General features: G+C 32.8%; 1 protein-coding gene across 6 annotated transcripts in view; it reads right to left on the bottom strand.

The window, feature by feature from the left end:
• Positions 1-16,173, bottom strand: part of LOC145327655 (protein zer-1 homolog) — a 350,140-nt gene that overhangs the window by 15,496 nt on the left and 318,471 nt on the right. For all 6 annotated transcript variants that reach the window (XR_013882204.1, XM_080171190.1, XM_080171191.1 and 3 more), the window contains exons 11-21: positions 15,550-15,627; positions 13,012-13,082; positions 12,124-12,229; positions 11,199-11,281; positions 8,709-8,768; positions 8,181-8,217; positions 4,060-4,109; positions 3,605-3,718; positions 3,278-3,387; positions 1,071-1,129; positions 142-186 (exon numbers count right to left, since the gene is read on the bottom strand). Coding sequence is in view for 5 of the 6 variants with exons in the window: in XM_080171190.1 (XP_080027316.1) it covers positions 142-186; positions 1,071-1,129; positions 3,278-3,387; positions 3,605-3,718; positions 4,060-4,109; positions 8,181-8,217; positions 8,709-8,768; positions 11,199-11,281; positions 12,124-12,229; positions 13,012-13,082; positions 15,550-15,627 (813 nt within the window). In the remaining variant the exon portion in view is untranslated. The remainder of the gene's footprint in view (positions 1-141; positions 187-1,070; positions 1,130-3,277; positions 3,388-3,604; positions 3,719-4,059; positions 4,110-8,180; positions 8,218-8,708; positions 8,769-11,198; positions 11,282-12,123; positions 12,230-13,011; positions 13,083-15,549; positions 15,628-16,173) is intronic.

Genomic DNA, 16,173 nt, shown 5'->3' with positions numbered 1-16,173 from the left:
GCTATGCTCCTAGATTCCTCTTTGTTGGGGAGTGGGCAATTTCTCTTGAGAGGGTGGCGGTAACTTAAACCAAAATCCGGTTACTTCTATTTAAGGATTACTGGTAAGAATAACTAAGCTAATAAAAAAGTATTTTCTTACCTGCAAAACAAACCATACTGTTCAACATAAGAATACACAATTTCTAATTTTAAACAATTCCATTACAATCATTAAAATATACTATTTGCTGTTGTCCGTCTGTCTGTTTCTTCATTTTTTACTAAATTTCATATTTAGGTGCTTCCATATATATTAGGGTTGGCAATCCGTCTAATTTTTGGACCAAATTCGGATTCTTACAAGAATCCGTCCAAAAATAAAACGAAATTATCCTCGAATTCGAGATTCTTATTCTTTTGACGGATACCGGATTCTAGAAATATTCAAAAAGCTTTTTTAGACAAATAAACTAAGGAATTAAATTTTATTGGGTTCTGGGAAGAATCTAAAGCTGCGTTTTTTCATATTTTCACAGTAGCTTTTCTACTATTTCTTGGTGGTGTAGGTGGGGACTGATATGGGGGTGGAGATCTTTAATTTCAATGAGGGGGGGGGGGGTGAAAGAAAAACTCAAGACGCTAATTTTAGCCTAACAATTAAGAATCCGAATCCGCTATTAAAAAAACGGATTCCGGATTCGGATTCTAAAATTGGCCAAAAATTGGGCGGATTCCGGATTCTGGATTTCGGATTGCCAACTCTAATATAAATGGAAGTTGGGATCATTTTAATATTAAGAGCCTAATTCTTAGGAATGATTGTGTGCCATTTTCTACAAAAAGAGTGTAATTTTTTTCACCTATTATTCGTAAAGTTGCGTTTAGGCGTTGAGTCAAATGCGCTTATAAAGTTAATTTTGACCATTTCTTATATACATGCATTTGGTCAAAATAAAGAACAGTTTGATTTAATAAGCGCATTTGACTAAACGCTATTACACAACTTTATGGATAATATGACCCTTTTTATGCATATTTAAGGGTAGCATCCATTAAAAATAGCGGGAGATTGTAATGAAATTGTTTCCTGTAGATGATAATCTTCTCTAGAATTGACCACCCCGATCAATACCTCAACAACCTCCCTGCTCATAACAATATTTGTCAGAACTGAAGACGTTAAAAATGGCTCCTACTGCTACAATGTCAGGTGCGCGACATAAATAGTCAGAGTAGGGGGAATGCATTGGCCCATAAATATGCGCAACTCATTTCCATGCATAGTTAGGACTTCTCAGACAAAGGTCGTGCAATCAAAGGGTTGGTTGTCTGTTACCTAACTTAACATTTGTTGTAGGACCTACTGATTGACGGACCATGCAATTTGTATACTAGATTGCCTAAGTGAATTATAACGTAGCTTTGCTACTAAACCATATATTAATTTATTAAATAAACTAGCAGCTACGCCCCCTAGAGGCCTCTAGGGGCACTTGAGGAGGGGGGAGTTAAATCTGAAACCAAATACTTTTTTTTTAGATTTCAAAAGAAAAACATAAATTTGTACAAATGCAATAAAATTTCCAGATATATTGTATAGACAGACAGGCAATCAAATATACATACAGTTGAATTGATAAACATACAGTGATTTGAACATAGATAGATTATATGTTATTGTTAATAGACAAATAAATCCGATAATTAGAAAGATATATTTTACGGTATACATAATCAGGATATTATAAAATTCTTGATATTCTTCCACAGAAATGATTATATTAAATAAACATCACCACAAACAGATAATTATTAGTTGCGCAGCTACTCTATAACTAGTGTATTTTCGTACGTCCCACCAAGAACGTCAAAGCTTTTTATTCTCTTTAGGGGGTGGGCCTGGTGGTTTTTTTTTTGTGGGGGTTAATATCCCCAGAAACATTAATGGGTTGCTTATGGTATCCCCGACTTAGGGGTAGATTTTTTTTAGAGAGAGATTAAATATATTAAAATTTCCTAAAAATGTGGAAGGGGGGAGGGGGTGTTACCCCCTTAAACAAAACTCTCAAACACTAACATCGTTGTCGTATTTTGTTTTCTAAATATGTTTTAAGTTTAATGTTATTTTTCCACACAAACATTATATTCGTGCAGGAGAGAGGTGTCAAAACCCCCTAAAATATAAATTATTAAGGCCATCTTTCCCCTCTTTAGCACCCCTTAAAATTTTACACCTCCATAGCAAAACTGGTTTATTAATCCACTACTTATTAATCTATAGGTCCTTGTTCAAATATGAATTAAATAACAAATAAACAAGGATGACAACATCCATTAAAGCGAAGCTTTGCAACAATATGACAGACGAACATTAGTTCTTGTAGAGTTAGGACTTTTAGGACTTGATTATAGAGATGCTTCGCTTACAATATTGTTCATTATTGTTATGATCAGTAATCCAAAAATCAGATCAATCGGATGATTATAACACATAAGAAATTGTTGGTAAAAAAGTTAAAAAATCAACATGTTTAAATGGACGTGCGGACATTCTGGTAATTCTAAGTCGTACCTTACTAATCATCATGCAAAGTTTAAAATCGATAGGACAATTCTAAGATACCTAAATTAACGAAAAAAGCTATTTGTTACGGACGGACTGACCCTAATTATAGAAAAGCTTCGCTTTTAAAAACATATTTAATTAATCTTTTTATGAAGAAAATATTTTTTTCCAAAATAATGATCGTACTTTCAGATGATGTTATATGTTAAAATATTGATAATACGTAGTTTGAAACCTAAATAATACGAAGGGAAATCTATTATAAAAATAATTTTAAATTAACGATGTTTGATAGGTAGATGAATTTATTATTACTTGGATCTTACACCAGATTTTCATCCCTTTTTCTCCAACTGGATAAACGGCCCGACCAATAAATGCGACCTTAAATGACGACAATTAATACCTATCCTGTTACAATACTATGGTATATTCAATATCCATTAGATGAATAAATAAACAAAAAGTGTAACACAGAGGTGTAGAAATTAAAAAGGATAGCTTGATAAAAACTAGACAAACAAATGCCGAGAAAAGATAATGTGATTTAAACTTAGAGATAGATAGATAATATCAAATTAAATATTCCTAAAAAACTTTTAATAAAATATCTCAAATTAAGGTCTTTTACAGATCATTCCACAAACAATAAGAAAATAAATAAGTAGACAGATATTAATGAATAGGGAAAAAGATAGATTATAGATGGCTAGATTAACAAATATTCCTGTAAAGAATGGCCGTATCCTCAGGTACATTGAACTGCCAGAGTGCCAGCAGACAATTGTTAAGAACAGCCCGACTTCCTTGCCCCCCAGTCACACTCCAAAACTCATTCCGCTAAAACATAGAATTTTAACATAAAAAATTTTTTTTTAGATGTTTTCTCTGAAAAAAAAATTGGAACAGGGGTTAGGTATTGCTGATGTTGGGCATAAAACTGCGGGGTTATCTTTTAGTACTCAATATAACCTAACCTAACCTGACCTAAAGTAATAAAAAAACCCATTAAAAACCAACAACCAAAATAAGATCCCTATAAAAAAGTGATACTTACACTAGTAATAGCAAGCCTCAGGACACGAATGAGAACCCAGAGAATTCTCTTCTTGACAGTCAGATTGATGTCAGCCAGTGTCATCTTCTTCACCAACTCCTGGTGGTCAACAAACTAAAACAAGGATGCAATATCCATAAAAGCGAAGCTCTGAAACGGTAGGACAAGCGAACATTAACAGTTGTAGAGTGTCAGAACTGATTAAGCAGAATATAAATGTAAAAGTCGAAACAAAATCTTAAGTATATTTGTTGCAAAAATACAGGATATTGTTTAAGGACATACTTACATTTTTAGGACTTGATTATAGAGTTTTTGGAAATTATATCTTTGCAAAAAAATCAACAATCTATGTTAAATAGCAGCCAAGAAAATCAAATTTCCCTTATACTGACGGATGGAGAGCCAAAGTAAGTTATAAAGTAGCTTCACTATCAAAACTATTAAAACTTTACCCTTCTATGTTCTCCACATAGACTTATCAAATCATAAATACAGGCAGCCCCTAAAATAAAAGAAAGAGAATTTATCAGGGATCTAAAGTACAATAAAATACAATATTGATATACAACCTCAATTATGAATATAGGGGGGGGGGGTTGTTTAATGCAACCATCTCGTAATCAGTGAGCAAATGGCACTTAGAATTCGAATTTCGATCTGAACTTTTGGTAGGTCTATTTTCCCTAAATCGAATAAAAAGTTGGAAAAGTAACGGCTGGCGGCTCAGCCGTTTAACCGTTTTTTTTGCCTATTTTCAGGGTAAATCCAACATTAATTACGTAGGAATCAACTTTGTAAAACATATTTTTGGTTTAATTCATGTTCAAAGATAGCAATAACCATTTTTAAAACCAACAACTACCGTCTAGAACCGTTTGATAGCGTTTTGGAGTGGAAAAGAGTATTATTTGAAGATAGGTTTCGTGACTAATTTGCAATATAGATATCCAAAAAATGGCAAAACGGCTGAGTTGCCAGCCGTTAGCCGTTACTTTTCCAACTTTTTGTTCGATTTAGGGAAAATATACCTACCAAGGATTACTCATGCAAAATTTCGAAATTCGAATTCTAAGTGCCATTTGCTCACTGATTATGAGATGGTTGCATTAACCCCCCCCTTTACCTCTATAATTGTCTTTAAATTAAAATCACAGTTTGAAAAGTTTGGACACTACTAAAATATACCAGCCAATTAAAAGAATCAATGTATTATAAAAAGTAAGGCACCCTAACCATTCCCCCACTGAAATAAACTGTATGAAAACAAGGATGACAACATCCATAAAAGCGAAGCACTGAAACGGTAGGACAAACGGACATTAACACTTGAGTATCAGAACTGAATAATCATAATATAAATTCATAAGTGTCAAAGGAAAATTGTAAGTAAATTTGTTAAAAACTGCTTGATTCAGGATAATGCTTATGGACATACTTACATCTTTAGGACTAGATTATAGAGTTGCTTCGCTTATTACATTATACTTTGTTGTCCCAGGAATCAATATACCAAAAATCAGATCAATCAGATGATTAGTTCACATAAAAATTTGTTGTTAAAAAAGTAAAAAATCAACATGTTTAAAATGGACGTACGGACATTTTGGTAATGATTATAGAGTTGCTACGCTTTCTAAATCGTACCTAACTACTTAAGGAATCACCATGCAAAATTTGAAATCGATAGGACAATTCTAACATGCCTAAATTAATGAAAAAAGCTATCCGTTACGGACGGACGGACGTACGGACGGACCGACCCTAATTATAGAAAAGCTTCGCTTTTAAAAAGGAATACAATTGTACCCTAATTAATGTAACTCAACAGTAAGGCACCCTAAACTTTAACCTACTCCATTCAACTATATAAAAGACTTGCGGATTTGCCCCTGGAGTCCAGGGGCTTTGTATTCAAAGGGATAAAAAGGGCTAGAAAAATAGCCTAAAACCATCCCAAGTTTTAAATCTGAAAATGAAATAGCATAAAACCAACACAGGACTAATTTAGAGAACCCAATCGGTTCAGTAATTATTGAGATCTTAAGCTTTAAACAAAAAAACCTTACAACTTTATATTATAGGAAAGGAAAAAAACTATAGTAGAAAGGAAAACCGTATCGGTACAGCGGTTAGCGAGGTCCTTCGCAACACACAGACATACAGACGTTTACATTAGGATTATTGAGAGAAAAACGTACTAGAAAATGTACTACGAGTAATTTTAGAATATGTTAAATAGGTTTACTTAGATAACATCATTAAAGCATAGTCAGACATTTTAACAGGGATCTAAAGGGATAAGACAGTAGGCTATAAATTAATGTACATCTCCAATGATGATAAATAAAATTATCCCTTCTGAAGAATGCAACTAATGGTTGAAACTTTTAGACACTCAACTTATTGAATCAACTAATCAAAATTCAATAAAAGTCAACAAAGTTGTTAAGCCAACGAATAAGAAGAGGTTATAATAAAACTTTAGGGACTAGTATAATAAATGGCCCAACGTCCCCTCCCTCCCTGCATTTTAACAAGAATGAAAATAAAGACAAAAAAGGGCAATTATAAAAATCACAATCAAATTATATTTTAGCCAGAAATTTGTGTATCAAATTTGATAATTTTTTTGCGGTTTAAAATCTTCTTTTAAGTATACCATCATATGTATATAATATTGTATTACAATAAATAACACACACACACAAACAATTAGACATCTTTAAAATTTAAATTAGTAGTCATGCTGTTTTATTGTGAAAATAAGCCAGCTATATAAATTTTATTATCACAAAAAAACGATTTTCAAGTCTTGATATTTTTAAAACTACATGATAAAAACTTGAAATTATGTCAAATATATGTCTTATTGATGTAGTTTAAACCATTAAACAGGAAAAGATATGCATTTCACTAAATTCCAAGTTAAAATGCATTTCGTGCCTACCTCTTTTTTTTGGGGGGTGGGGGGGGGGGGGGGGGAATGAACCCACCACCATGTAACCCCCGAAACTTGTAATAAGCTTTCCTGTTCATTATATACAATACATTCAAAAAATAAAATTGTTGTAAAGCTATGCTCTAAAAAAATTGCTTAATCACCAAAATTGATTTCTAAGTGTGCTGAATATGAATATAATATCTTAACCAGTGCCGGGGTCTAAGGACATTTATAACAATAACATACGCTAGAAATACCAGGGAGGGAGGCGACATTGGGCTGTTTATTCCACAAGTCCCCAAAGTTTTCTTTCTCGTTGGCTCAATATTTTTGGGGACTTTAATTGAATTTTGATTTGTTGGTTCATTAAGTTGGGTGTCAAAACGGTTCAAGCACTACAGATGGGGTAATTTAGTGTATCATCATTGGGGAAATACATGAATTTATTGGCCGTTGACTTATCCCTTAAAATCCTAGTTTTGAGGACCTCTGTTTAGGCTTTTGGGGTAAAAAAATTAGTGAATAAGGCATAAAAACAAATTTTGCCAATAATATACATGAATAAATAAACATAATAGTCAAGTATCGCATCGTATAATAGACAGCTTTCCGCGGATATTAAAATCAAATATTATATGTTTAATACCAATTTTGTTAGCCCGATTCTTCGGCCCCACTTATGATCTTTATTTAGATATTCGTGAAAATTTGTCTTTAAAACGATGCTATATATGAATTTTCAATATGGCTGAGAACCGGTTCTAATCCAGCGGATATCAATCGGTTACGAAGCTATACTGGAAAAATATGACCATTAACTTTTATAAAATAAACCTAGAAAAATTTAGGCAATGTGATTAACTTGTGATACATAATTAAAGAATCCGACTTATCTCTTATTTTAATCTCGTGGATTTTATATAAAAATTCTCCAACATTTTTTATTCTTATATAATTACATTTTATAACAAAGCGAAAGAGTTAAATAATCAAAAAAGTGAGTATTGACAAAATTCAATAAAGATATTGTTTTTCTTCCAAATACGAAGCGTTTTTTAATATCTAAAAATGCATAATTGTAATTTTATTTTGAAATCAATTGTATGAATTAAATAAACCTATGTTAGTAATAATGAGGGGGGTGGGGCGGCTGCGGGTGAAAGGATATATATTCCCAGGGAGAAAGGGGACATTCGGTTGTTTATTAAACTATTCACCAAAGTTTTATATTAGCGTTTTCTTATTCGTAGGCTGAACAGCTTTGGGCACTAAGTTGAGTGATAAAAAGGTTTCAACCCCAAATTGTAGGTAATATACATAAAGGGTAATTTTGTGTATCATCATTGGGCATGTAAATCAATTTGTCGGCCAAAGTCATATCTCTTTAGAACCCTGATATTTTCCAGGTAAGATTTCAGGTGCCCTCGACCTATAAGGTCAAACATTAGGGGTACAGGGGTAAAAAAAAATATTCGATAAAAAGATACAGACAACCTGTTACTTTTATATAATGGTTGCCCCATTTTTTATGTGTCTGGTAACTAACATAAAATAATGATCAAATCCATTAGTGAACCTATTCTATAAATAATTTGTCTTGTCGGTCTGCAAAACCTGCATAAAAATCATTACCTGAAATAGGTAAGGTCTCGTTCACACCAAATTCATCCTAATTTTTTAAAGATCGTTATTTTAGCCCGCTGTGAGTTTTACTTTATTGGTTTAAGGTCCAAGTAATAACACATCCATTATAATTTATAATACAGAAATTATCGATAATTTCATCTACATTTTATTCAAATGTGGAATGTTTTATTTTTCTCCGAAGAAAAGAATTTTTTTAATAAAATAAAAAATTTATTATTAATCATATTGATCTGACTAACATAAAAATAAATATCTTTTAAATATAATTTGTCCAAAACTTTTCCACTTGTAAAAACTTCAGTTTTGTTTCTAAAATAGCATTTTAATTGGAAAAAACACTACTGTGAAACAAAATTAAGAAAACAATTTAATTGTGTTCCACAACTTTTTTGAGCCAGGATCACAGGTTCCTTGATTTTACTATTTAACTCTTTATTAAAGTCACATATCCTGCAGCAGACCCCAGATTTTATTTTAGCCAGCTATAGGTTTCACTTTAATAGAATTCATTACCTTAAAAAGATGATATTCTAAACACTGGACAACTGTATCCAACCCGCGTTCTATGTCAATCTAAAAAAGAACCGGCGCTATGACACAAAGTACACTCTAGAGCACTGATACACCCCCTCGTTTTTTTAATAAACTAGTGCCTACGCATCTAGATGCCTCTAGGGGCACTTGAGGGGAGGGGAAGTTGATTTTGATAACCCAATTTTTATATTTTATTTCCTTTAAGTGAAAAAAAAATTTGGGGGGGATTTTTTTGGGGGTGGGGTTTTGGGATTGGGGGTGTCCCACCCCCCAAGAAAATATCTTAAAACCATCACAGTAGCACTAGGTATATTCCCTGAAGAGTAGAGCCCAATCAGTTTAGTGGTTACTGAGATCTTAAGCCTTTGACAGACAGACATCGTTCTACTTTGTATTATAGATTGAAATTATGAGTGCGGGGGGCAGTTTTTCTTCTCTAACTCAATTTTCTACGTAACAAAAATCACTAATCTAAAAATTATGGTGAAAATAAACTTACTAACTAGCTAAAAAGCATATACTTATATGCCCTAAGTATTGAAATAGTAGACTAGGTATTTTAGTTATTAATTAAAATATACTTGTTGCACTACAATTATACAATTGTACATCATAGGATTATTATATCCATTCTCAAGAAATAAAAATCAGATTCCGTAGGAATCGAAACCAACCATTACACCTTGTTCACTTAGTACATGATACGATTATATATTAGGATACCTTATTCATTTTTTGGATTTTTTGGATTTTGGATTTTTGGATTGGACCAAGTGTTATCGCGAGATTTGCCGTTATCCTGTAATTATTGGTGTGGAGATGTCCTTAGACCCGGACAAAACTCCACTCTATAATGAAATAATTTGTTATAAAGGAAACTGTCTATGTAGAGCTGAAAAGGGATCACAACGGGAATAGCGACTCCTGGTGGAGGTTTTGGTTCCTTAATTGTTCCGAATTTACGCTTGGAGAAGTTGCAACTGATAGTAGGAGGATGTCTGAAATACACAGCAAGATATTTTATTCTTTCATTGTTAAGATTATTATTTATTTGCACATATAACATTGTATCGGCTTAGCAAGCGTCAAAGTACACCAGTGGCTCCACAACCCTTAAAGGGTTATGCTAACTATCTGGTACAATGTTGCATGGAATTTTTACTGTAAAATGTTATCTTCATCTTATTCGAACTGGCCTGGTAACTAGGTGGAGACGAAGTTCGGCCAATTCCATGCTAGGTACTTAATAATAGTTATTATGTATATTATTATATTATTATCAAACCTGCATCAAATATAACAAACCAGAAGAATCAAACAAATCAAAGCATAGTAACATAATGTATGATATATATCTAATAAAATATGTTGTACCTTTGAGGAAAATAAATCTTATCTTATCTTCTTACTTTAGAACACTATTGTGCTCGTTATTTTAAAGGAAACTTGACACATCGATACAAAGAAACTGTTGACGTCAAAACTTAATAAAAACCTTTTGAATAAAATACTTTTATGACTTCTAAACGAATCATTTTTCTGGAAAGAAATTATTTTGGTTGATTATCTTATCTTCTTCAATGAAGGTTCATCTTTGCATGGTGATAGAATAAAAAGGATAAATCTATAATTATTAATTTAATTATTAAAAGCGTAGCTTTTCTATAATAAGGGTCGGTCCGTCCGTACGTCCGTCCGTCACAGTGAGATAGCTTTTTTGTTAATATAGGCATGTTAGAATTGTCCTATTGATTTAAAACTTTGCATAGTGATTCCTTTAGTAGTTAGGTACGATTTAGAAAGCGTAGCAACTCTATAATCATTACAAGAAAGTCCGTATGTCCATTTCAAACATGTTAATTTTTTTACTTTTTTAAAAACTTTCTATGTGATCTAATCATCTGATTGATCTGATTTTTGGTATGTTGATTCCTGGGACAACAAAGTATAATGTTATAAGTCCTAAAAATGTAAGTATGTCCATAACATTAGCATGTAGCAGTTTTTCAACAAAATTACTTACAATTTTACAATGTTACTCTCATACATTTATTTTCTGATTATTCAGTTCTGACACTATAAAAGTGTTATTGTGCGTTTGTCCTACTGTTTCAGTGCTTCGCTTTTATGTATGTTGTCATCCTTGTTACTATATTCTCTTTTTTGGTTGTTTTTAATGCGCGACTAATGGACATAATTGTTTCGATTTTAAAGAACATGGCGAGTTTCCCCCAAAAATAATATTAAAAGCCCATAACAAACCTTCCCTTGTTTTGAAATGAATAGAAAAAGGGAGAAATGAAGTTTTTCGTTTAACTAGGTTAAGTTATATTGGGAACTATAGCCCCGTAGGGTTAGGCCTCCCCCCCCCTCCCCCCCAATCCACTTTGAACAATATTAAAAAATAAGGGGTTTGTGTGTGTGTTCGATAGGGTACTTTGAGGGAAAGCACCAAGAATGTTTTCTTACCTTGGAATCAGGTCTTCCGAAGAACTCGAGATATTTTGCAAGGATTCTCCGCAGGACGAAGGCTTTGTCCATGTGATGTTCAGCTTTATAAATAAGATATAATATTAAATACAAATTAGAGAATCTTTAAACAGGGTCATCTTAGGGTACAAAATTTTCAAAATTAGAAAAAAAATCCAAAAAGGATAACGCCGCAATTTCTCATTTCGGCAAAAAATATTAAATACTTAGTATATTTAGCGTTAATATATATCTACAGAGAGCAATATTCTGTAAAATTAAGTGCAACTTTCAGTCAAATGAGCTTATTAGGTCAAACTGTTCTTAAAAAAGAGTTTATTCATACTATGCGTTTGGTTAACATCAAGTGCAGTAGGACCTAATAAGTGGATTTCACTCTAAACTTGCACCCAATTTTATGAAATATTGCGAAAAAAAAATGACGTTCTTTATAGTGTGACAAGGGTCAAAGTTTGTGAAAAATAGGGATGGCAATCCGTCTAATTTTTGGACCGGATTCGGATCAGATTCTTATTATTGGCGAATTCCGGATTCGGATTCTAACAACATTTCAAAAGGCTTTTTAAAAAAAATAAAATAGTAATTATCAAAATTTTGAATGTAGAAAAAATTTAAGTGCAACATAAGTCCTAAAAATTAATGTTCTTGGTGTTCTCTATAATTCACTTCCGAGAATCGAACCAGGTGATCTTCGCTTCTAAAAGGGGGAGTTGAAAGAAAAAACTCAAGACGCTAATTTAAGCCTACCAATTAAGAATCCGAATCCGCTATTAAAAAACGGAATCCGGATTCGGATTTCAAAATTGGCCGGATTCGGATTCAGATTGCCAACCCTAGTGAAAAATAACCTATTTTCTCTTATAGAACTAAAAAATAATAGAATATGCCAGTAAAAGAAGTTTACCTGCAGTCAAAATTCTGTCAACAGTATCTGTAGCGGCCACAACTTTGGCAGGAACTCTTGGACATATTATATCCTCGTGATATACACCAATATACTCTAGAGGGGTCTGTAATATAAATATTATATCCTCGTGATATACACCAATATACTCTAGAGGGGTCTGTAATACAAATATTATATCCTCGTGATATACACCAATATACTCTAGAGGGGTCTGTAATATAAATATTATATCCTCGTGATATACACCAATATACTCTAGAGGGGTCTGTAATATGAATATTATATCCTCGTGATATACACCAATATACTCTAGAGGGGTCTGTAATACAAATATTATATCCTCGTGATATACACCAATATACTCTAGAGGGGTCTGTAATATGAATATTATATCCTCGTGATATACACCAATATACTCTAGAGGGGTCTGTAATATAAATATTATATCCTCGTGATATACACCAATATACTCTAGAGGGGTCTGTAATACAAATATTATATCCTCGTGATATACACCAATATACTCTAGAGGGGTCTGTAATATGAATATTGGAAAGTGGACTGTTTATTACACTAGTCCCCAAAATTTTATAATAACGTTTTCTTATTCATTGGCTTAAAAACTTTAGGGACTTTTACTGAATTTTGACTGATTGGTTCATTTCAAAGAGCTTCCAAACGCTTCAACCACTTATTGTAATCTACAGAATGTGGTAATTTTGTGTATCATCTTTGGGGATGTACATCAATTTATCAACTTGTATCTTATCCCTTTAGATGAATGAAAAAAAAGCATATCATAAAAACGGACGTTCATAAACGGTAAATTAAAGAGTAGCTTCGCTACTAAAAATTAATGAGCGCAGCTACATTATAACTAATTACCTGAACTCTGGACTCCAGTCCTTCAATATCACAGCCGGTATCTTTTGTGGGATTGCGTATCAAATCAGTTCCTTAATTTAAAAAAATGGTCAGTGATTATGATTAATAAAATTACCCCTTTTGGAGATTAAGATTATTGGTTTTAAAGTTTGGAACGAACCAATCAAAATGCAATATAAACGACCAAAGTTTTTAAACCAACAAGTAAGATAATTTGGTCATAAGACTTTGGGCACCAGTGTAAATAAACAGATCAATGTCACCTCCCTCCCGTACAAAAAGTAATAGTTCAATCATCAACAAGGATGATAACATTCATAAGTAGCAAAGCACAAAAAAATAATAATAGACAAACGGACTGATGGAATTATAAGCAAATGTTCAGTGGTCATGATAAAGAAACAGAAAGAGAGAAAAGTATGTGATAAATAACAGAAAACACGAAGCCTTCTATAGTAACATGACTGAAAGACCGACGCACCAAGTAATTGCATAAGATAATGGATGATCTTTTGGCAAGGGCTATCCTAACCAATACAAATCAACAATCTATCTTAAATACCAGCCAGAAAAATCACATTTCTCTCATAGCGTTCCGGACAGAAAGACAGACAAAGTAAATTATGCTTTAAAGTGTAGATTGTAGATTACGTTTGGACATTCAACTTAATGAACCAACCAATCAAAATTTAATAAACAATCCCCAAAGTTGTAGAGTCAACGAATAAGAAAATTATATTATATAACTTTGGAGACTAGTGTAATAAACAGCCCAATGTCCCCTTCCTCCCTTGCCTTCAATATCTTTTATTCTTTGAAATATAAATTATGAATAGGTACGTTTGTTATTTCCATATAAACCATATTGACATGTCACTATTATTTATTTATATTCAAAAGAATTTCTATTTGTTATAACAATGGATATATTAATGTTACACACGATTGTCAGTATTTGTAATAAACACGCAGCAGAGGGCTAAAACGACGATCCACTCACCTACTATAGGATGAACGAACTGACCAATAAATGATTTGCATGTTAGCAACCTTATATAAATTGACGACAATTTTTCCCCTTTCATAATATCCAAGTTTAGTCTATATCCATTGTTATAAGAATAAAAAAAGTAATAGTTCATTTCAAGGACGTCCAAGGGGGGGGGGGAGGTAAAGGGGTGTTTACCCCCCCCCCCCCTCCCAAATACAAATTACCCCCCCCCCCCCCAAAAAACTGTTACCCCCCCCCCCCCAAATAAAAAAGCTTGGACGCCCCTGGTTCATTTAATAGAAATTTGGATATCAGAATAAATAGGTTGGTGTATGTTATAGCCCCCCCCCCCTGCACATTTTTTATCATGGAAGTGTGTAAACCACCCATATTTTGTCAGGAAGGTGTCAACACCTTTTGCACGCCTCAATATACGTGTATCCTTCACAGTGAAGCTTTTTTAGGCTATTTTCTGTCCTTCGAATGATGAGTCTTTATGATACTAGGGGTGTAGCTTATAACTTGAATAAATAACATAACCATTGTTATAATATTTAATTTCACAGAAGAATGATACCATTTTCTTTTTATTAAATTTTAATATAAACTATTCAATAAATAATGAAACAAGGATGACAACAGTTTAAAGGAGCGAAGCCTTTAAAAATATAACATTTAAACAGATAAAATATTCCAAAACACATAAGAACGAAACGGACTAATTAACGGGTCAAACTGAGTTATAGAAGAGATCCTCATTGGTCATCTATCTCTTATAGCAACTTAAAAAAACATAATTTATGCACTGATTTCCATACAGCAGCGCCTAATCTATAATCGCAAAAGTAACTAATCTATTTACTTAATGGCTGGTAGGGAGGGGACATTGGGCTGTAAAATACACTAGCATCCAAAGTTTTTAACCACGTATTCTAATTTGTTTGTGTAATTGAATTAAATTTTGATTGATTGGTCCAAAGCAAAAAGCGTCCAAACTTTTTAGCCAATAAATAAATCTACTGAAGCTGTAGTTTGTTTATCATCCTTGGGGATGTACATTGTACATCAATTTATCGTCCATTGTCTTATCCCTTTAGATCCCTGATTTAATAGTCATACAAATATTCACAAGAAAAAAATATAACTATCTTTAATATCAGCCTAGAAAATCAATATCTCCCTAAGACGTGATAGACAAACGGACACCTTGAATTGCATAATAGATGCAGAACAGAACAATGGAATAAAACTAAATTACTTTGAATCTATGATATATAAGTTACAACGTAGATATGCGTTGCGTAGGAATTGTCCCAATAAAATTCATAGTTTCTAATATAAGACTGTACAATTTGGAAGCAATGTCTTTTTTAAGCATAACCGAAAAAACAACAGACCAGTGAACTAGAATAGGGAATCTTCTAAAAAATGCAGCCTTCTATCTTAAATAGTGGTCGAGAAATTATTAATATCCATAGCATAACGGAATGACTGACGGACAGACAAAGTAAATTATGGAGTAGCTTCGCTACTACAAACTTACTAACCTGATATATCTAAACTTTTTAAATTAACTAGTTTTTCAACCAATTCTCTCAAACAATCCTCGGGTCCATCCAAATATTCTAAATATAAATCAAGATCATCAAAAATAATTGAGATAGGATCAGAGGGTGAATTGTTAGGTAGGTCGTTTGCTTACAGCTCTGAAAGTATCCAAAGTTTTTGAGGCAACTAACATGATTGGTTTGGATGTAAAACTTTGGGTACTGGTGTATTTTACAACCCAATGTCCTCTCCTTCCCTGAGAATAAATAATAGTTAACAACCTAATTCTTTTTGTAAACTCTCTTATATGATTGGATCTACCTGTAAAATTTTGAAAATTGAATTTTGGGACTTTCCCTCTAGGGGCTAGTGGGGCAAAAGACCCCCCAAACACTAAAATTTTAAGCTATGAGCTTATTTTTAAAGATATCGAGCTGATTTTTAAAAATGGAACCTTTTATTACATAGATGAGTTGATTTGCCACCCCATATTTCATTTTTGCACTCTAATTCTAGGGGCTTTTGGAGTAAAACAACTCCCCCAAATACAAAATTTATAAGTTTTGAGCTTACAAGCCCCTAGAAGTAACGTGCAAAAATGAAATATGGGATGGCTAATCAAC

Source organism: Acartia tonsa, chromosome 9 (genome assembly GCF_053477335.1).
Source record: "Acartia tonsa isolate MP-2025a chromosome 9, ASM5347733v1, whole genome shotgun sequence".
Lineage (NCBI taxonomy): Eukaryota > Metazoa > Arthropoda > Copepoda > Calanoida > Acartiidae > Acartia > Acartia tonsa.
Note: the sequence above shows the minus strand (reverse complement) of the source record. Positions and strands in the feature narration are given on the sequence as shown.